A 22,963-nucleotide genomic window follows, 5' to 3' on the forward strand; every position below is an offset into this window, starting at 1 on the left:
AATTGAGTCAGGAAAGCCAGAGCGGCAATCTTAGATGCCTAGGCTGTCCCAGGGCTTCTTGACTAGGGGCAGAAGGTGCTGGTTGTGATGAAGGATTACAGGAGCAAAGGATTCGTCTCCGCAGTAGCCCAGCCCACCTCCAGTTCAGAGTCCTTAAGCAGCACGGCCAATCAAACTCCTCTTGTTTTACCTTTCTCGGCCAGGGCATGGAGTTATTGTGATCCAGAGCCTTCCCGCTATGTGCTCCCCTCGCTGCGAGCGCCGATTCCAAAGGTGCATTTCCAACACCGAGCGCGGAGAAACGCACTCCGAGGCCGAGGAAGCGCTTGAGTCGCGCCGGATTACGGGATGGGGAGGGCTCGATCTGCCTTGCAGTACTGATTTAAACACAGTTTTCCCGCTTCCGTGCCTAAGCAGCAGTTGACGCTGTTTATGGGTTTGGTCGGGGCTATCGGTTGGGTGGTTGGCTCTTTTCGTGATTGTATCCGGCCGCGCTCGGGTGGCGCGGCGCTGTTTGAGCCTCGGCGCGGCCCGTAGCGGGAAGGGCCACGCTCGGCCTCGACATGGCGGCCACCGGCGCGGGGGGCGGGAAGGCTCCGGGCCGCCTGCTGAGGTGAGAGAGGGCCGGGCGGGGCGGGGGCGCCGCGGGATCCTCGCCGAGGGCGGCCGGGCGGACACCTCTGTGGGACGCGGGGGCCGCCAGCACAGGTCGGCGTCGCGGAGAGGTTGCTCAGGGACCCCGCGCCGCCGAGCCCAATGCTGTCACTGACCTTCCCGGGCCGGGCCGGCCCCGCAGCTGGAGCTCCAGCCGGGAACGCGCCCTTCCCCCCGAACCGGCGATCCGCGCTGTGGGCGCGGTGTTAACATCTGGAAACGAACGCAGCCCTTCACCGGGGGTTAATTCTGCTGTGTTAATGTATTAGCTAAACGGGACTTTTTGGGTTTTTTTTTTAAAAAAAAACTCCTACAGAATCGCTTTAAAAAGAAGAAAAGTGCCAAACTGTAAGAATAAAAGTGAAGGAAAGTGGATTCACTATTTTAGATAGGTCTCACCTGGGCTTAACTACTGAACCAGTTTCGGGGTTTGGTTGTTTTTTCCACTTTCTTAGACAAGTTAGGGTAAAAATTACACTGGGAGCAGTGCTTGTTTATATATAGGAAGGTTATTAGGTAGTTTGGTCTCTAAGTGTTAATGAGGCTCCAGGTTTTCCTTGAAATTATATTTGCAAAAGTTGACAAATACTTAAAAGTAGGTGTCCACATTCTGTTTTGAATGTAGATATGATTTGCTGAGATGTGTAAGTCGTGTTCAATCTGAAACCTTAGAGCCATTAGTATAAAACAAACACGACAGCATTACTCCCCCCAGGCCTCCCCCAACCCCAGGACTTTGAGCAGTCCTTGTGTAAACAAAGCACTGACAGAAATTACTAGTAAATAGCTGTGTTTTAGAGAACAAATCAGTTACTGAAATTTCTCTTTAAAATTGAATTGCTGTTGTCCTTTTATTTGGTAATAGCTGTGTGATGGGATACATTAATCATGAAAATGCACCTTTTCCTCTTCACAAAAAGTCGACCATATATTTTGGTTAAAAAATGCTAATGTTTAGTAGTGTGATTTAGGAGTACACATTTTTGCTAATTGGCTAGAAGGTGGGATCAGGAAGAAGAGATTGCATTCACAGTCTGAGATGTAATTTTGCAAATTCTTTGTGCCCAAGTAGCTTTTGTGTCTTTGCAGTAGGAACAGACATGTTGACCCATTTGTTCCCCCACCCCAAAAACCTAAGCAGCTGATGGGGCAGAAGCAGAGGATTTTCTCTTTCATGTTTCTCGTGGTGTGCTGGCAGCAAAACTCCACTTCGCACATGCTGACCCAGTGAGAGTTGTGTTCTGTCAGAGTGGGTCGTTGCTTGCCTGGAAGGGGGTTTGCTACTGTTAACGATCCCATGGAAAACAATTTCGTGATCGAAGCAAAATTTTAAGCCAGGTGTGAGGTGAGGACTTTGCCACTTGCTCGTGTGAAAAGGGCTGTTGGCTTCTGGGGCTGTTGTCCAACTGAACGTTTATGGGGTTATTCCCGACTTGGAGGGGTTCCAGAAAGGCTCAGGAATCCAGCTAAACAGGATAGCATGGCATATGTTCTTCAGGGTAGCAGTAACTGCGTGTCAGTGCTGTGGGTTTAAAGGAGATGGGAAATCATTTCCCTGTATTCACGGTTTGAACTAGAGGGAGCGGGAGGCAGGGAGAGGGCATGTGTAGCAGCTGAAATAAATGGTTCAAGTTGTCTATAAAATGAACTTTTGTTGTAGTACAAGAAACAATGAGATGCAATCAGCGCTATGAAACCTAAAGTGTTGTGACCTGGAATGTGAAAGCTAACTCATGGTTGTGTTATCTGTGTAACTGAGAAATGAAAGGGTAAGAGGAACTGAAAGTACCTTACTAAGTGAGGGAAGAGGTATTGTGAGGTATTAAGCACCCTGGAAACTCAGAATTAAGTCAGTATCTGTAAAACATTAATAATAACGAATACTATGAAAATGCACAGTTGAATTTCAATGAACTTTTAACTTAAAGCAAATTGCAATTACATTAAGTTATTTTAAATATATGGTGCTGCTTCAGGTAAACAGATTTTTAATGCATAGTTCTTCCAAGTAATATCTGCACTGTTGTAGGGTTTATAACATTATTTCAAAATACTTGTTACCAAACAAGTAATTTAAACAATAGGATTTCTTAGGCCTGGTTTTATTCTGCAGCAGTTACTTGAGATGGTTTTACACGGCGTCAGTCTTCAAATCTGCCAAAACTTACAGGCAAATCAATCAATTCATTATATCATTTGTTGTTCACTGGTTTAAAAAATAAGAATTTAAAAATCAAGAGAGAGTAGAGTCTAAATTTTGCATTTAACGTGTCTTAACATTTCCCCCACCATGATAAATAAAAGCAGTAGGCTATAACCAAGCACTGAGTGTTCTTGGCACACTGGTTTGTCTATCACACCAGTAATAATAGTAATAAGTAATCTTCAGAAGTCTCTGTAGGATGGGCAATTAGTTAATTACTTAAAAAATTATGGAGGTTACGTATAAATCTTTTTATGTGTTGGAGACTCTGTCCATAACATTACAAAACGCCCCTTAAAAATACTACTGTCTGTTCCTAACTATATTAAAAAGAAAATAACATCAGTTAAATGGATCTGAGTAGGAGGTGCTTGTGTTCTAAATGTAATATTTATCTTGATCAGCTTGTTTGTTTTCTTGTTTTTCTTGGAAACTGGCTTGAAGGGGTGCAAATGAAGGCTTTGTGCATTAGGAGAAGGCTCTGAAAATCATGCCAAACCAGTTGTTACATCTGTGTGTCCACTCTCCTTTTATGAAATGGAGATAATAATAAATTTTTTACTGTGGATTCAGCTCATTAACTGAGTCAGAAGTTCTTTTTGTAAATCATATACTTACAAATCACTTACTTGACTGCTAAAAGGAAGTTTTGCAAAGCATGCTGAAATGATTTAAGATAAAGTGAGAACTTACCAAATGTAATGGTGATATAAAATTGTGTTTTAAAATAATTTTAAAATGTTCTTGAAACAAGTGGCTATCATAGAAGGGGTTTGGAAATCCGTAGATATCTAATAAAGATACCTAATCACTGAATTCTATGGAAAACTACCCAGGCCAGGATTTTTTTCCTCTCATTCAAGTTATGAAATAAAGTTTATGCAAAACCCATTTTATATTGGTTTTCATACTTTAATGGTCTTTATTATGTGTTTTTTGAATCTGGATATTGAACTTCTTTGTGAGATGGGATGGGTCGTGTTTATGTTCTATAGGTTTAAAAGGAATTATTTGCCCCTAAAACTTTTCTTAATTCTCTTCCAGGACTTCAAGGATTCTTGACCACTGTTACTGAAATGATATTACAAAAGCCATCAGTTGCATTGTGTTCAGTGGATGAAACCTGAATATTTACTGTCAGTCAAGTGGGTGAAACCCCTACCTGCAGTTTACATGTGCAGGTCACTGCGTTACTGTGTTAGTCACTGTCTCTATGCAGCAATGACAAGGCTTGAAGAAGCAAACAGAGAAGTGAACATGCACTCCTCAGTCAGATACCTTGGCTATCTTGCCCGGATCAACCTACTGGTTGCCATTTGCATGGGCCTTTATGTCAGGTGGGAAAAAACTGCAGATGCACTGATTTTGGTCATATTTATTCTGGGGCTCTTTGTTCTTGGAATTGCTAGCATACTCTACTACTATTTTTCAATGGAAACAGCGAGTTTGAGTCTCTCCAATCTTTGGTTTGGTTTTTTGCTTGGCCTTCTCTGTTTTCTCAATAATTCTGCCTTCAAAACAGATGTTAAAGAAGAAGCTACAAAATATTTGCTTCTCTCTGCCATTGTTTTAAGGATATTATGTGCTTTAGTTGAGAGGATTTGTGGTTGTGTCCATCATCGACCAACACTGCTGACAACGGTTGAATTTTTGGAGCTAGTTGGATTTGCAATTGCCAGCACAACTATGCTGGTAGAAAAATCTGTAAGTATTATTCTGTTGGTCTTGGCTTTGGCCATGTTGATTATTGACTTACGTATGAAGTCTTTTTTGGCAATTCCCAATTTGGCAATTTTTGGAGCCATTGCATCCCTAGTCTTTTTTCCGTCACTGCAAATCCCCACAAACCCTTTTGCCTTGGCATGTTTCTTCAGCTGCCTCATTTCAGATCCCCTTCTTGACGTTTACTTCAGTGGACTTTCCGTTACCGAGCGATGGAAGCCGTACCTGTACCGTGGTAAAATTTGCAGGCGGTTTTCTGTCATCTCAGTTGGAGTCATTGAACTGATCTTTTTCATTCTTGCAGCCTTTAAACTACGTGATTTGGACCTCTGGTATTTTGTGATACCTGGCTTTTCTATTTTTGGAATTTTCTGGATGATCTGTCATGTGATTTTTTTTATAACGCTTTGGGGATTTCACACGAAGCTAAATGACTGCCACAGGGTGTACTATACTCACCGTGCAGAAAACAACAGCTTGGACAGAGTCATGGCATCTAAAGGAATGCGTCACTTCTGTTTGATCTCAGAACAGCTGGTATTTTTCAGCCTTGTTGCGACTGCTGTTTTGGGAGCTGTCTCTTGGCAGGTAAATAATAATCTCTTTATCTTGATCTCCTCTTGACAATAATCCTGAGAATTGCAGGCTCCATGAAATTCCTAAAATTTGATGGTGTGCTGTGGGTTAGCAATTGAAAATTGGAATGCGTAGGTACAGCGTGTGCTTTGAACTTAACACTGAGCTGCCTTGACTGTGACCTCTTAAAGCAAGTGCAACTGCCAGCTTCCTTATGTTGGCAGCATGGGAAAACATAATGCTTCCAGGGCAGAAGAGGTGAGCAAAATATTTTGCATTTACCTACTTGGGAAGTTGTTTTGCTTTGGAATTCATTGTGCCATAAAATTTGTTTTCAAAAGAAATCACTGTGCTAAACCCTCACGCTTCAGTGAGCATTTAGTAATGCTCACTAAATCTAGGGCTTTTGTTGTGTACTATTTTAATTAAATTGAAATGTATTAAATAATGTATTTTTCAGTAATTTTACTTGGCTTTTCGTCAATTACATGGAATCAGAGATCAGCTGATAAACTCATAAATTGTTGGTATAACATGACCTTTATGTGTCTCACTGAAAAATCTGGTTATGAACCCCAGGATATATCTGAAAGATCAGTCATTAAAATCACACAGTGTACTTTTCTTTCCATTTATGAGTTAAGGATGTTGTCTTTTCTTTAGCAGAAAGCATACATTTCTTTCAAAATGTTTGTTCAGTGCCCAAGTTAAGACACGTGGTATGTTGCCATAGTTGCAGCAGGGCATTGTTTTCTTTTTCAAGTTGATATAAACCACAAAAGCTATTAATTTTGTGTCCATTCACCTCTTATATGAATTACAAACATATATTAATATATATAAAATATCATTTACAGTAGATAAGATTTACAGACATGTCTTTGTAGTGTTTCCAGAACAATTTCCTGCCCACTCCTGTAGAATTTCTAATCCTGCAGATTTTCTTAGATTAAATAACCTTGTGGATGAATGGTATTAATGAAGTTAGTGGAAGATGAAATTAACAGTTACTTTGTAAGATTCTTTGTTGGGGTTTGGTTTGGTTTGGTTTGGTTTGGTTTTTTTTTTTTATGAAGAGCATGAGAGGTTAACAGACAAGCCTGCAAGGAACACTGGGTAGTTTTGCTTTTTATTGGTAGATTATCAGCACTCATATCTATGGTGTTTGGACTTGCAGAAAGGACAGAAGGAAACAGAACCAAAAAAGTAGCAATAATAAACAATACTGATAATAAACAATCAGTGCAAAAGTTGAGGGGTATCAATTTGGCAAGAAGCAAGTTGAAGCCTGGTAGGTAGGAATAGTTCTTCATATGGTGCTGAGCATATCATATCATATCATATTATATCATATCATATCATGACATGCCATGTGTTCCCCATGGTTGCAGAGGCTCAGGAGGAAGCAGGACAAAATTCACTGTGGCATGTGTACTCTCTGAAAACCACATCTGGCTCAGGAAGTTCTTGAGCCACTAATGGTTAAAGTAGTTGGGAAACATGTTTGGTCTGTCCTTATAGTCTTTCCTAGGCAACCATTTTGCCTCTTTGGAAACCAGACATTCTTCTGGATGGACCTTTGCATATTAATACAGCCATTCATACATTCTTATATTAAGGATTTTTTTTATATTTTACATTTACATTTTTAATGTATTTTTCCTTAGAGTTTCTTAGGAATGCCAAGTATTCCTTGGTCACCAGTTCCTGAAAATGTGTTTGCCCTTCTAAAGACTATTTAAAACATTTTTTTGCATGTGTAAGATGAACAGTTTTTGTCTTTGGAACATTAGTTTGGGATCTCTGTAGTTGTTTCAGTATGTGTAAATTATATTTGACATCTGTTAAATGCTACCTGGAAGGTGGAACATTTTTTATTTATATCTTTCCTCACTACTGAAAACTTGTTTAATGATAGTGCAATTGATAAGAGAGGTGGGCTTGAAATCACTTTGTGGTCTGCCATTTGACCTTGTATGAATAGAATTGCTAAAAATCTGAGCCTTGGAAAGGTGCTTTCTAATAGTCAGCTATAAATAATTAGCAATAGCTTATAAAAAGGTCTCACTTATAGCCAGAAATGTAGTGGTGGAAAGTGGGGAATTCCCTTTCATGGAAGATGTTTTGCAAGCATGTTATATGTGCCCCCTTAACATTTCTGATAACTCTGACATCTGTGCTTCATGTGTATGAAAAATCAAGACCTAAAGCACCAGTTGTCTTTAATTGGTGTCTGGAAAGTATCCTATTTTATTAAAATGGCCAGGAAAATATAAAATCTCCTTTTGTGGAAAAGTTTTTAAAGTGAGGTGAATTAACTTGCTGTAGCAGAGACAGTGGTGTTTCTTACTTATGCAGAGCTGTTGAGGCTAAAAGTCCTGTTAGCCAAGGACCTTTCTTTAAGGGGAACATAGCCTTTGTAATAAGACAAGGGTTTAAAGTTTCTGTTCGTGGTACTTGGGTATGGGCTTGGGGAGAACTGTAAAAGTAATGTGTTAAAGTTGGGTGCATTAAAAAATGGGGCGTGTCTTTAAGCTGGGACATGGTCTGCTTCTGAGAATAATCCTTGTTATAGCTGCTGAGGAAAGACGTCTTGTTCGTAAAAATATATGGACATTTTAATTTCTGCAAAATCTGCAGGAGGTGGTCAGCACCTGCCTTTACATTTGTGTGAGTAATTTCAGTCAGATCAATAGACTCTTTAGCTCCAACTTATTTCAGCAATTAATCATGTGCCTGTTCGTAATTAGGCCCTTGGATTGGACAAGATCCAGAAGAAGTCATGCAAATGACTCAGGTGTTACTTCTTCAAGAATCAAATATCATGATGAAAGTTTGCAGATGAAGAGCTTGTAATTTTCAGACAAAGGTCTTGGAAGGGTTTGGGGCACTCTTTTTCTCAAGAATTTGTAATCAAATTTTGTTAAGTGCTCTATCTGAAGATAACTACAGGTTTTCTGAATTACTGGCCAAAGAGAATTATTATCCATGAAAGGCTTGTATTTAATATTAACATGAGAAAAATTAACTGTGTTAGAGCAGGTAAAGTATGAATGAAGTACTTTCAGTACATTATTCTTGGTTTTAGTGAATTTTATGGGTTAGTGAAATAGTAGTATTCGTTACATGCTTGAGTACTCAAATGGACCATGCTATTTAACTCGAATTATTTATAGGAGTCAAAATAAGCTTACTGTATATATGAGTACTTTCCTGTTTGGGGAAGAGCTAATGATTTTGTAGTTTTTACTCTGGTGTGGTTGCCTGTATATATAGTAACAGCTGTATTTGCTTAGACATACTTTTTGTTAACATCACTGGTTAAAGAACTTGAATGCAAATTGTATCCAGTCCTTTTCTTTCTCTTTACCCCTGTTTTTCTTCCTGGCTTGTATTTTTAATTCAGTCCTTCTCAGGCTTTGCTTGTTTGATGCTATTTTTTGTTGATTTTTTTATTCGCCCAGAGGTCTCTGGCTTCTTTCCATATTTTTTTCAAATATCCATGCTACACCTGCTTTTTTAATCTGTTTGTCTGGTCATGTTTAGTTCCCCCCTTTCTTTTTGTCACTGACAGTTTATCGCCTTCTTGCTGATTTGCCTACCTGTGCTTTGATGTTATTTTAAAGACTTTTCTGTTGAGTTTCTTTTCTAATACCTTTATTCCCTCTTCTCCTACTGTTCCATCAGCTCTTAAACTGCATCCTAAGTGCCCATTTCTCACTGCTCACCATTTCTTCTCAGACTCACCCTCTATCACGTGTACTTTTGCTGCTTGTCACCCTCTCTTTGGTGTGTGCTCAGCCCTCCTTAGCTCTCTGCCTCTTCAGTCCTGTCCCGAGGGCTACCTCAGGTTGCTGCTGAAATCCACAGTGGCAGCACACCTTGCTGCTGTCACCACCACTTCCAGAGCTCCTCAGTCCTGAAGGGGATCTCTGGTGACAAGAGAATGTATTCACTGGTAGTCTGAACAGTCTATTATGTGTTTAGCATGCTGTCAAAAATTCATTAATTTCAGGATTCACATTTTTGTATTTAAAAAATCAGAGTTTTTAGTATGCTTTTAAACTGACAGCTAACTGCTTGTGGCTTTGCTGGAACAAATGCATGTCGATTAAAGCACAGGTTTTAATAGTTAGAACAGAAGTCAGGGATGGGAAACACAGCACATGAAATCCATCCACCAGTGATTGTGACAACTGCTTTCTGCAAACTGTTTTCTAGATTTTCCCACTGCTGTTCATATAGTCAGAAGTAAAGGATTATTTCTTGATCTCCATAGACTGTCAATTCAGTAACTTGTTATAAGACTGGTGTACTCTGGTAGCTGATGTACTTTATAGCTTAACAAATTTTGTCTTGAAGCTTTTTTCTACATGTAATATACATATCTTGTCCTCATCTGAAATAAGCTATTCATCAAATGCTTGTAGATTAGTTAGCATGTTACCCTTTCTCTCCTGAACCTTCTCTGTCGTAGAGGGTGTTCTTCTTTTATACTGCTTTTGTTTGGGGGGGGGGTTGTGTATCTCTGTGTGTCTGTCTATAAAAACAGATAAATATCCAGCTTGGATAATGGAAAGCATGGCAGTATTTTTGCTTGAAAGTGCACAAAGGCATCTTTGTAAGCTTTCTTAGTTATTGGTCTGTTAGATATAATCCCAGGTGCCCTGCTGTGTGAGCAGTGAGTTGGACCAAACAATTTCCAGAGGCTCTTTCCGACCCCAACAGTTTGGTGATCCTGTGATCATCTTAGTTGACATATGTTTAGTGTTTCATTTCTGTTATAAACAGAAGGGCTCTTCTATAGGCCTTTTTAATTTGCTTCCAATTACATTTTATACATTTTGGGTTTTTTTCTTCAGTCACACATCCATAATTAAATACAGTTCCAGAGTTATTCTGTTTCAGACAGTGGTTATTCTTTGGGATGGAAGTTGTCCTATCGATGAGTATAAAATGACATTGGCTGTAAAATACCTCTAAACTCTTCCGGTGTTTTAACTATTACACATAACTATAAACAGTGCTCAAAAAAAGAGAAAATGGAAAGATACAACTACTAGTGAAATCTCACCAATCTTTTATTGTCTGTCATTTTAGTCATTAGGGGCAAGAAGCAATTTCTTTCTCTTACCTTTCCTGTTATTTGAAATGAGACTTCATTGTTAATTCCTTTAGAGCAAGACAGACAAAGGGAAAAAGCCACCAAACTCAAGGATTAAGAGATAAAATGATTTCTCATGGGGTTTTTTTTAGTAGGATTTCCTAGATGGTCCCTGTCTTCTGTTTGCTTTTTGAGCAGTCTGTCTGGAATCAGTGGACACTTGGAGTTCAGGGATATACTGCAGACTCACATTGCTAGTGCGATTGAAAAAAATGAAAATGGCTTGAACAGATGAAAGAACAAAATCCCTTTCTGGCTCTGCCTGTGTATCCATGGCCATCTGTTCCATTAAGGACCAGTCATCAAATCTTTAGGATTTAATAAAGCACTGACAGTTTCTACCTGGAATTTTAGCTGTTTATCTTCAGGGGGGAACCTCTCTTCAGTTTTACTACAACTACTAAATCAGGTATTTTTTGCTATTTGAAGTTCTTATTGTTTAGGATTTTTAAATGCTACCAGTCATTTTTTTGCCATGCTGGATTAAGATATTTTATTGTCCTACTGTAGATTTGTTCTACTCATCATTAGTCATTTTTACATTTGTGACCTATTTCTTCTAAATCAAAGCTGTTCAAAAAGTGCTGACAGCAAGTGCCAGCATCTTTACATTAGATAGATGTCTACAAATGTAAAATATCCAACATTTTCCTTAGTCCATAGCATAAGATGGCCACTAAAAGGCAACACAGTTGAAACCTCAGATGGAGCTGAGTTGATTCATAACTCTATGGAGTTTATTTCCTATTCCTGTTATAATATTTGGTACAAACTCAAAGCAGGATACAGAGCAAAATGGATCACTGAGATGATCCTTAGTGTTTCTATGTGAGATCCTTATTTCACAAGTACTTGGGAATTTTCTTTGCCAGTATCTTCATATTAGTAGGAGCATTTTCAATAATTAAATATAAATATTTTTAGGAGTTAAAACTCTTAAGTGAGTCTTTGTGGTAATTTCAGTTTGTGTTGTGGCAGAATGCTGTGGGTTTAATAAGTTGCTTGTGTTTAGGGGATTGGGGAAGTGCAGTGAGAATTTAGAACAAGATGGCATGTTGTAAGAAAACTACAATAAAAGTCATATAAAGTAATATTATAATAGTATTATTTAGGGTATTATGATCACTCTAGTTTTTATTTGGTAATATGTTCACTGCAGTCAAAACACCAATGCAATATAGGAGCAGTTTGCTCTAGCAAAGTCCCAGAAAATATATTTATATGTGGTGGAAAAGCTGAACTTGTCACAGAAATACTTCCCCTTTTTTTTCTGTAACTTAAAACACATTGCCTTTCTGGAATCTACGGTTGGAAAACTAAGTCTCCAGATCTTGAAATTAATTTACCTAGAAAACTCTGCTCTTTCATCAAAATCTTATACTTCATAAGATTTCTTCAGAAAAAAGTCTAACCAGAGCTTTCTTAGTTTTTGTTGCTACCGTGCTCAGTCTTTTTCAGATTGCACTGGGGAAACAGAGCAGCAAAAAGGAGCACTTGCTGTTGATAGATTTGAAACAGAAATTATATTTCCTTAGTTTAAGGATTTATTTTCTTCATATTGACAACAAAATAAATTGAGATGGTACCATAATAGTTACAGTGTTTTAAGCTTTCCTATCTTCTTGTGATCTCAGATAATGCTATCAGTTAATAATGCTATCGATTATTATTTAATATCAGATTTTGGTATTTATTTGTGATTAGGAGTATCGGTCTCACCATTTCAAGGGCACATAGGTGAGATCCTTCCATCAGAGTTATGATGTAGGACACTTTTAAAACCGGGACAGGTAACAAACTATTCTTTGTTAGCACATTAGATTGGTAAAGCTGTTCTTTCTTTGTGTTTAAAAACTGAATGTAGTTGAGCTAGTGCCGTGTGCCAGCAAGATCTGGGTTGGTTTACATGTCATTTTTTTCAGTATAATATTATTTCCAAATTATTAACAGTGTTGACTTTGTGTTAAGTAGAACTACCAGTACTCATCAAATCACTGAGTCTTACAAAGTGAGGCAATATCTAGATTTTAAAAAAAATCAATATTGTAGATTTGTACAAAGAGGGCAAATATAACGGAGGGGGTCAGAGACCACAGGACATCTCAAGACAGAAGTCTCTAGCTATGAATTTACTTCCTTTGCTACCTAGCAAACATCAATATTTAACATATGCACCATGAAGATTAAAGTTTTTGTTTAATTGTATGTTATAATACTGTTTCTGTCTTTCCTAAAGCATTTGATACCTCATTAAACCCATTCACATCATGCTAAAATAATTAAAATTAATCTTTATCTGTTCTGCATCTTAGAGACATCTGGCATTTCAGAAGTCCATTTTTATTTTACTAGTACTTGTGGTTGAGATATAACTGTTGAAACATCTTGTTTATTTGTTTGTTTGTTTGTTTCAGAAATCAGCTATGTATTAGTATGTGTAATGTTTTCCAAAACTTCTTTTTCCCTGTGAAACAGGAAAGCTCAATTTAGGGTATTAGCTCTGTGAATGCTATGAAGTCCTGTAGAACATGTTCCTTTACTTGTCTGGTATTTATGTAACTGCCAAAGAATTGTCTTTTTAATTGAAATAATGTTCACAAATTAACTCACAGTTTATCTCTTGTGTGATACATGGTATTCCACAAGTGAAATGTTTATTTTTAAAGATCATAGAATGGTTTAGGTTGGAAAAGACCTCTATGATCATCACATCCAGCCATTAACCCAGCACTGCCAAGTCCAGCACTAAACCACCTCCCAAAGTGTCACATGTACACATCTTTTACATTCCTCCAAGGATGGATGCAATGCAGTGTTCAGTCATCTCATGCTAGATACATAGTATCTGTTCTATACTTCTGACCCTGCAGATGCTTACAGATCTTAATTTATGCACACAATTAATTTTGTGGCGTTTTATTTTCATGCCTCAGTTGGTAAAACTAAGCTATGATCACACTTTTTACAGCTAAATTCTATGCTGTCAGTGTTTTCAAATGCATTCCTTTCAGAAAAGTGATCCTTGCTTACCAGCCACCTTCTCCCCAAGCTTTTCATTTGTCTTTACAGTAATTCACCATGTAATATGTGGAAAAATAGATATATATTGCCAGTGATACTTTGCATATTTCAGGGCCCAATTATATGGGATCAAACAAAGGGATTTTCATACAATTCCTAAATCCCTTAATTTTTTTTTAGCCAACCAGTGGGATCTTCATGAGTGCATTTCTCATCGTTCTACCTTTGGAGTCCATGGCTCACGGGCTTTTCCATGAACTGGGAAACTGCTTGGGAGGAACATGTGTTGGGTATGCTGTTGTGATTCCCACCAACTTTTGCAGGTATGATTATGTGCATTTCAGCTTCACAGTGTGTAAATGTACTGTTTGCTGATGGAGGAAATGCAATGCTGTTGCTTGGATTTTTCAACAATTAAATACAAATTCAAATAATAGGCGGGACTTCTGTTTCTCCTTTTGCTCACCCTGGAATGAGTCACTCCACCTTTCTATCTGGGTAATTTGCTTTTAGAAAGCAGATGAATACAGACCAGCTGTGCATAGGTAGGTTACACAGTCCATGTCTCACACAAAGGAGGATTGGGACATTTGACTGAGACCACGTGTCTTGCATGAGGAGATTTAAAAAGCCAAACAGATCAGTTCAAAATAATTTTCAGCTCAATTAAATGAGGTAGTGTCTACATTTGAAATTCATTAAAATTAGATTTGCAAGTGGACCACATGTCATGTACTGGTGTTGAGAATTTGTAGCTGGTTTTTGTTCCAACGTAAATGTTACCATATGAGAAATGCATGATTGTAAAGGGATTGTACTACTATTATTTGCCCATTTTTTGTGTTTTTCTTATAAGCTTTAAATTTGCAAATGCTGCTTGTGCCATAAAATTGTGTGCACCACATTTTTTAAATAAATTATAAACAAGAGCTATATAAATTATCTCTTCAAATTACAAGAGAAATAGAGTAGTGAGTTGAAATGAGAGGCTTCAAAATAGAACTGCCCAGTTTATGAAAACTTCACAGCTTCAGTATGTGTAATGGATTTAGTGGATAAGGAGGAACTTAACATCAAAGAAGCCAAAGACAGTGTGCTAATCTTAGATAACTGTATCTTAAATACTGTAAAAATTTTCTGAGCTTCTGAACTACTGTCTTTCAGCTGTGCACCCTTAAAAAAATCCATGTCAATTATTGCTACAGATTTGAAAACCAGATTTTGAAAATTTACATTACAATAAAAATAAATTAATTTTGTTTCCATGGTAACAATTTAATTCTTTCATTGTATTATATTATTCTGGCACAGGCAGTTCCCTCTAATTTTGAGCAAATTAGATACTCGAGCAACTGTTTAGGACCTGACAGAGCTATACTTCCTTATTAACAAAGCTTGACTGTTTCAGTGATGGACCTAGTCTTCACTTGCTAAAACAAACAGTAATCATGAGCAATTCAATGTAGCTATACCAGTGGAATATTAATTTTCATAAAAGCCCTAGACAGGTGAGAAAGTGTAAAATTTAATTAGCTAGACCAATAAGGAGACCATGTAGCTTTACACACAGAGTTGCAAACAAAATACATGAAGAATACACACATATATAGGGGAAAAAAACCATAATGTCATGTTTTATATTAGTAGAGTAAGACTTATCTCCATATTTTCACCTGCAAAACCTCTCCATGTCTGTAATTGAACATAAATGAGGCCAATTTGGCCCAGCTGTCAGTCACGTTCCTTATCGTTACCCTTATTACATCTGAAGTAATGAATGCTTTTCTCTTTCTGAAAATATATGCTGAAGAGCACTCCCCTAACTGGGTGTCTTGCAAGACCAAATTTCCTGTTATTATGATTAATGAATAGCTGTGTAAACCTAAAAAAAAGTGTGTTTATATTAGATATTTTATATACTATGTATATTTGGATTTATTTGTTATATATTTATCTATATTTTATATGAAATATATATATTACTGTATAAATAAAATTAATTTTAGAATCCAGGGACGTGTTTTTTATTTTCATTATATATGCATATTCATATCTGTGTAGACATAAGTACACATACATGGTTTGGTCTAGGTCTAGTTTGTAACTTGCTTAAAACTTTGTTTTTCTAAGCTGAGAATACTGTTTATGAAACACGTTTCTTATGCTGAAAGAACAGCATCTGAACAGCACAAACAAGAATTAATGTATTTGTGAGTTCCATATTTCAGGGTATGTGAACAAAGTGTGTATGTGGATTTCTCTTTTGTTCATTATTGGAAACTAGTTTGTATTATGTATTATGGTTTGTGCAGATTAACAGTCCTTTCCCCTGTGCTTCTTTCCAGCTGTCCATGAAAATTTGCTTGTGTGAAGGCAGTGCTCCTCAGTGGACTTCATGAAATTGTTGGAGCCTCCCTTCTTCCTATTGCAACTTCCTTCTCTTTCTGTGTGTCTCAGTTGCAGGAATAGTGTAGGGCTGAGTAAGGGCTATGCTTTGAATTTAATTGTGATGGAAGGAAGATAGTGGTCCCTCACTCAAATACAGCAATTTGAGCTGTTTATAAATGGTAAATTTAAAGTAACTTTGAGTTTAGAATAGTGCCACCTCACAGCAGTTAAAATATGCACTGGGGAAAAAATCACCAGTTACTAAAAGTCCACTAAGCATGAAATATGAATCATAATAATTAGCTGCTCTCCTTCTCTTTAGTCCTGATGGCCAACCAACTCTTCTTCCACCTGAGCATGTCCAAGAGTTAAATCTGAGGTCTACTGGCATGCTTAATGCCATCCAAAGATTTTTTGCGTACCACATGATTGAGACATACGGCTGTGACTACTCTACAAACGGACTGACCTTTGATACCCTTCATTCCAAGATCAAGTCTTTTCTCGAACTTCGGACTGCAGATGGACCCAGACATGATACCTACGTTCTGTATTACAGTGGTCACTCACATGGCACTGGTGAATGGGCACTGGCAGGTAAGTGGTTTTTATTTTTATTAATTGTTTTGGTTATTGATAAACTTTCCACATCAATTCATTAATTCTGTAGAAAATCGTACTGTATTGCATAACTTTGAAGTTTTGAATGTACTTACTTTAGGATTGTTCAAAATGGCAAAGAGCCATCAGTCTTTAGAGGACAGGTTTATAGAAATTCCTGGCAGGGAGGGAAGGAAGGAAAAGGTAGTATTGCAGAGCATGACTGTTAAGAGATTCAGAGACTACAAGAAATTGAGAAAACAAGCCAGGTTGCAGGCTGACTACCTCTGCTAGTGGAGAGAATGGAGAAATGCAGAAGCCCCTTTGGTATTCAGGTAAGTTATTGTTAAGAGGTGGCTCTTTCCTTCCCTTGCATTATGTGACAGGTGTGTTACTTCATGAACTTTGTCATTTTAGTATTTACTGACTTAGATAAAAAAAACATTTACAACCAGCTGATTTTACACTTATTCTCAAAATTGTCTAATACTGTTGACCCTAAATGTATTCTTCCAAGTTTAAACACAGTTTCATATTTCCTGACCCCAAATGTATTCTTCCAAGTTTAAACACAGTTTCATATTCCCCTGATTTTCCTCCCATATGATTTTTGTATTCAACAAGTTAGCTTTAAAGATTGATTTTTCTTTCCCTGCATAGAATTAAAAGTGGAAGTTACACACCCCTGCTCAAAATGCAGATTTTCCCTGTATTTTGAGGAATGTTTGTTCACTACAATAAGCAAGCATGTTTTCTCCTTCTTTGTACATGACAGAGTGAATTACAAGAGTGTTCTGTGACACTCTGTCAGTTAGACTGTCACAAAGGACTGCATTTATGTCCTTAAGATGCGCTTTGCTTTTTTTTGTAAAAGACAGAATCAGTAAAAGGAACAGGAGACAGAAACACAATTCTCTCTAGAAAAACACATCTTCAAATGTATACCGAACCTTGTATCATAAAAACAGGTATGATTTGCTGACATTGCAGACTTTGGGAGTGATTGTGGGCATAGTGTACCCTCAAGACTGTAAACCTTTATTTAATGCCTTGTCATATGCTTGGCATAGACTTCACCATTTGCCCTTTCTTGGCCCATTTGTTTGGTAAACTTAATGAAGTTGTCAAGTCATTTCAAGGTTTAGCCTTTCTCTGCTGCTGTAGGGAACTGAGGGCACTGTGTGCAGAAAGGGAATCTCATAGTAAATACATTGAAAAATTGTAACTTTTTTCTTCCTGGGATAGAATTAATTCCCTTGGATAGCACTTTGCCTGTGAGCTCCTGGGTCTTTTGTCAGCAGTGTCTCTCCAGGTGCTTGTGCCCTTCAGTAGGACGTGCCCTTCAGTGTGTGCTCGTGCTGAGATAGGTGTTCAGGCACAGGTTGGTTTCCATCTGGAGGCTCTGGACCTGTTTTGGTGCAGCTCCATCCCTGAACCTTTAGACCTGCTGAAGAGCAGTGTGTATTTTTTGTCAAGGGCTTTATCTGTATCAGAGATTTTAAAAAGCCACAGCTCTACTGTGAGCTTTGTGCAAGTGGTGAACTACAGTGTATGTAGGGTGGCCAAATGACTTCTCTGAGTAGGGGGTGGTTTGTCCATAAGAGCAGCTGCCACCCTGTACAATTGCTGAGTGTCTCCACATCTTGTGTGAAGCAGGCTATCAGCAAAACTCCACCTCCCACATGTGCTCCAGCCAGCAGCATAGACAAAGTCAGCTTTCTTGCATTTGTAGAGCCAAATGTTCCTGCAAAAATTGGACAGCTTCCACTCCAGTCCTGACTTACATCTAGCCACCCTGGAGTGTGACTGGGGAGCTCAGGTCTCTCTGTACCATGTAGGTAGCTGTAACCTAAATTAATATCTAGCTTTTAGGATAAAGGCTAAGGTAACTGGTAAAACTTTCAGTGCTGAAAGATACAGTGTGTAAATGCAGTGGTTCAACTTCTTCACAAAGCTGCTTTTCAGTTCTCTGTCCAACCACATCTTCAGCTTCTGCATGGATACATGTATAGTCACACAAAGGAGAAGAGCAGGCAGCTGTCACAGGTCTTGCATACTATTTTTGTGATTAATTTTAGTTAAATAATGGAGTGTAAGGTGATCCTCCTTCCAGATATAACTGCTCCCTCATGTAAATTGAAAATATAAACTGAAAAGATAAAGGCTGTTTGACTGTAATTGTTCCCCATGTATCAGACGCTGGCATTTTGTGACAGATGGAACCTTGGTCATCAGTTCCAGTAATATGTAATACCCTCTGACCTGTAAAGAGGATGAAAAGAGATGACAACAATGAAACAAAACATTCATCTGATTGAAAAAGTAGTTTCTCATTGCTGGCTTATGCCATGGTACAGCACAGCAGTAGCAGTGTAGTCTTTGCTTTGTAATGACATCTTTCAAAATAGGCTTACTGAATTTGTTATTTCAGTAGTGATGTTTGTTGTTGGAAGCTGAGATACAACATAGTGTGTATAAAAGAAATTGTTAACCAGTCACACATAACATGAGTAGACAAATGACCTGGGAGATCATGTTGTGTGAGGGAAGGCAAAGGCATGAGCTGGACTAATAAAGCTTTATCTCTGTCCTGAAATTTTGAGTACCTGCTGTCCTGCCAGAGAACCAGAGGTATCCAGACACCTGCATTTCTTACATAGCTTGGTGCCTAACTCTTGTGCTGGGTGATAAGCCCACGTGTTCGAGGTCCATTGGGTTGGAAGCCAAGCACGTGTTTGCTTGTGTCTGTGAAGGATGAGATGGTTTTCTTTGGGTGATTCTGTCCAATGCTGTTTTGAAATCACTTTCACTTCTACATAGCTACACTTAAATAAAGTTTATTTATAAGCCTTTAAAATGTGAACAAATAAAGACATTTTTATAGATGATTCAGACGGAAGGTGTACCTAGAAAAGGGAAACTACTTTTATAAAAGTCTCTGCTCTAAATAACTACAGCAATATGAGGGTCACGTATGAAGACAAGTCATTACTTTAGGTTTGTAGAGATTTTCTTTGGCACTAAATTTTCCAGTTTTTTATTTTCTTGGAGAAAGGTGCAGCTCTGTAATTTTGCTTTCGCTTTAACCGCAATAGCATGCACAACCCTTTAATTCTGAGATAGTGCTTTGAAACACTTTTTTGTCACCCCTTACAGGTAGAACTGTAAGTGCTGAAATATGCAGCTAACAACATTTTAAACACTGCTTAATTATATTCCACAGTGAAAAATCCCTCTGGAATTAAATTTTTAAATACCTTCTTCTTCATTTTTTAAGTTGTTATTTTCAAACAAGAGTGTTTTGTTGTAAACCTGTATCATAGCTTCAACTAGCCAAAACCAAGACATACCAATTCTTTACTTGAATATCACTGGGGAGACAATGGAGAGTTACTCACTTGTTTGAAAGATGTCATTAGGTACCTGAGTAAGTATTGTGCTTTTCAAAGCTACCTGGATCCTGCAGCATCCAGTACGCTTAAGCAGAAGGACTTCTTCAGGTTTAATTACAATCTCCTCTTTCAAACTGCTTTTGGAGCAGGAGCTGAGACAGAGCATGAGAAGTTGGACACTGGTTGCAAGGGTCTTCTGACCTAACAGGAAAAAAAAAAATTGTGGAAGAATTCCAATGAGATTTTTGTTTCGCTGAGTTGAAAAATCGATACCAGTTTTCTTGAGGCTCTGAAAACAGCTGTCTCTATAGTGAGAATCTCTTCATTCCTGGTCATGTGAATTTTTGTGCTTGCATGTGGCTTTCTCATTGTGCTTTGAAACTGTTTTGGTTCCCACCATTTGAAAATGTATTTTCTTCTAAATTCTTGTCTTAGAAGAGCCTTTTTTTAATATTCATAAAAACATATTTTAAAAGAGTCCTATTCCTGTTCCTAAAATTATTAATATTTAATACTAAATAAATTTTACTTCATAGTTTTCCCTGTTTATCTGTATTTTCCAGATTTCTTCATTTGGCTATAATTTCATTCACTCTGTAAAGGAATTTATTTTTTGTTATTGGTGGTGGGTTTTTTTTCTAATCACAAGGGTAAGTTAATGGCTTCATGTGCCACAGCAAGTCATTTAATACCTCTATGGAGATATGCAACATTTACAGACAGAAGGGATGAATTGAAAACATCTGTTATATCTGTCCAAATTGTTTAAGTAAGGGATTCTTAGAACCAGGCAAAACAGTTGAAGTTCTGCAGAAGTTTCTGTTTCTTCATCCTGATATTAAATCTTTTTGTCTTTGTGGCAGGGGGTGATGCTTTACGACTTGACACGCTGTTGGAGTGGTGGAGAGAAAAGAACGGCACTTTTTGTTCTCGACTGATCATTGTTTTAGACTGTGAGAACTCTCAGCCTTGGGTTAAAGAAGTAAGAAAAGTAAATGACCAGTATGTTGCTGTGCAAGGAGCAGAAATGGCCAGAGTTGTAGACATCGAGGAAGCAGACCCTCCACAGCTTGGTGACTTCACCAGGCAATGGGTTGAGTACAACTGTAACCCTGACAGCAACATCAGCTGGTCTGAAAAGGGCCGCGCGGTGAAAGCAGTGTATGGTGTGTCAAAGCACTGGAGCGACTACACTTTGCATTTGCCAACGGGAAGTGATGTTGCCAAACACTGGATGATGTACTTCCCACGCATCACCTATCCATTAGTACATATGGCAAACTGGTTTTGTGGTCTCAATCTGTTCTGGGTCTGTAAAGCGTGCTTTAGGTGCTTAAAAAGATTGAAAATGAGTTGGTTTCTCCCCACAGTGCTGGATACAGGACAGGGCTTCAAACTTGTCAAATCCTAATCAGCAACCAAAGAGAAAATGAAGTGAGGGCTCTGTGAACTTTCTCACTGTACCGTACTTAAAAGTTTTTCTAAGACTATTTTTCTCTGAAAAAATCTTCTCTACTCACTTTATTGAGCTTTTTGATCAGCTACAGTATATGCAACAGTTAGAAATTGCAATCTTAAACAGAAGAGGGTAGAACTATGATATTTTGAATTTTGTAACATGTACATACCTAAGAGACTTATTTAATATGACTGTGCATTTTGGAGTCAGGTCACACGTTCATATGTCTATTTAAGGCAGCCTTTGTTTAGAGACACTAGTTTGATGGACAGGAACTCCTGTGAATGCTACAGCATGCTGATCTGTCATTTGTACTCACTATATGGTTTAAAAACAGGAAAGGAACCAAGCTAATACTCCAGTCAATTTATGTTTCCTTGAACTTATGTGGTGGGGTCACTAAGCCAAAAACCCCAGAATATATAAGTAAGTAGCTACCAAGAAACTTTAGTTTTATTTGCTTTTCTCTACTGTCATCAGTGGAAATTTGCCATGAAAAACAAGGAAATCAGACAACCCTCTAATGCTCTGATACTTCTCAGATGGTGTGTTCTGAAGTGAGTTTTAAAAACATTCAGTGTTACATTTGACATTAAATATCTTGCTGATGATCTTCGAGCATACATTCCCAGTAGTTAATTGATATATGGAATAAAAACTGCACTGAGCATTTTTCCCTCACCTGTTAGGTGATTCTGAATTTTCCAGGCTCTTACTAATTTGTATTTTGTAAAGCTAGACTGAAGAAAACAAAGCAAAACAAACCCGAGGAATTTAACAAAGAAAATAATCCATAGATAAAAAATGGGAATACAGGTGTTGCCTTGCTTCCATGTTTATCTGAAGTCTTTGGTGTGCCTAAGATCTTGATTCTTTGAAATTCTTAGTACAGAGTTGGACCAGTGAGTTCATTATTTATTAAAACCACAAGCAAAGTTTGTTTGAATGAATTACTCCCTTAGGAGACGAGGTTATCCTCAGTATTCCTTAAGTCTTTTCTCCCACCCACAAGGTCCAGAGCTGGATGGGACTCTAGAAATCCCTTCCTTCAGTCATATAAGTTTCATAGCTTTTTTAATGCCATTTTCTCAAATATAGAAAATAAGGGGTAAAACAAGTTAAGTGGCTAAGACAGTAAAATTTGTGGTGGTTTATTTGCATATGTGTGCACAATTAAGTAGACCTATGGTTTACTTTTTTCTGTTTCCAACAGTATTTTAATAAAAGTATTAGGGAGTAGCTGATATTTGTCTAAAATACAACTTAGCTTTTTTTTTTAAATTTAAATACATGCAAATAGTATGTAGTTCTTTAAGTCTGCCATCATGGCTTTTTCTAATGCCATTTGAGCTTTTTAGCCAGTTAGAAAATCTGCTAACACTGATACCCATCAGTAACTCCCAAATTAAATAATGAGAACTACAACAGCCAAAGTAATTTGTACCTACCAACTTCAAAATGGTGATTTTCTCAGATGTACAAGTGGCAGCCACTATGTTTCTTCATTAGTATGTATTGCACAGTGTTGTTTAGCAAGACACCACTTCCTACACTGCTTTCCCTTTCTCCATCCCCTTCTATAATGTGAAAATAGGATAAAGAAATGAGAGATAAATTATATCCTATGAAGACTCAATGCCTTTGGGTCTTCTTTGAGTAAATGTTGTGATTGCAGCTCTGTCAGGGAATCAAGAAGTGGCTGTTGTCAGTAAGGACAGAGAGTTCTCACACCATCTGATTTCGGGTATCCATCTTAAGTTCCTAATGTGGGATGCAGAGGTAGG

The 22,963-nt window shown here is 37.9% G+C and overlaps 1 protein-coding gene across 1 annotated transcript; it reads left to right on the plus strand.

The window, feature by feature from the left end:
* The first annotated feature begins 575 nt into the window (after window positions 1-575).
* TMEM168 (transmembrane protein 168) lies at window positions 576-22,573 on the plus strand. The gene is made up of 5 exons (XM_062491101.1): window positions 576-613; window positions 3,902-5,167; window positions 13,521-13,663; window positions 16,051-16,325; window positions 20,584-22,573. The coding sequence occupies exons 2-5, from the start codon at window positions 3,974-3,976 to the stop codon at window positions 21,129-21,131; spliced, it is 2,160 nt and encodes a 719-aa protein (XP_062347085.1). The 5' UTR covers window positions 576-613; window positions 3,902-3,973; the 3' UTR covers window positions 21,132-22,573.
* Window positions 22,574-22,963: the final 390 nt, after the last annotated feature.

The sequence above is a fragment of the Cinclus cinclus genome, chromosome 4 (genome assembly GCF_963662255.1).
Source record: "Cinclus cinclus chromosome 4, bCinCin1.1, whole genome shotgun sequence".
NCBI classification, from domain to species: Eukaryota; Metazoa; Chordata; class Aves; order Passeriformes; family Cinclidae; genus Cinclus; species Cinclus cinclus.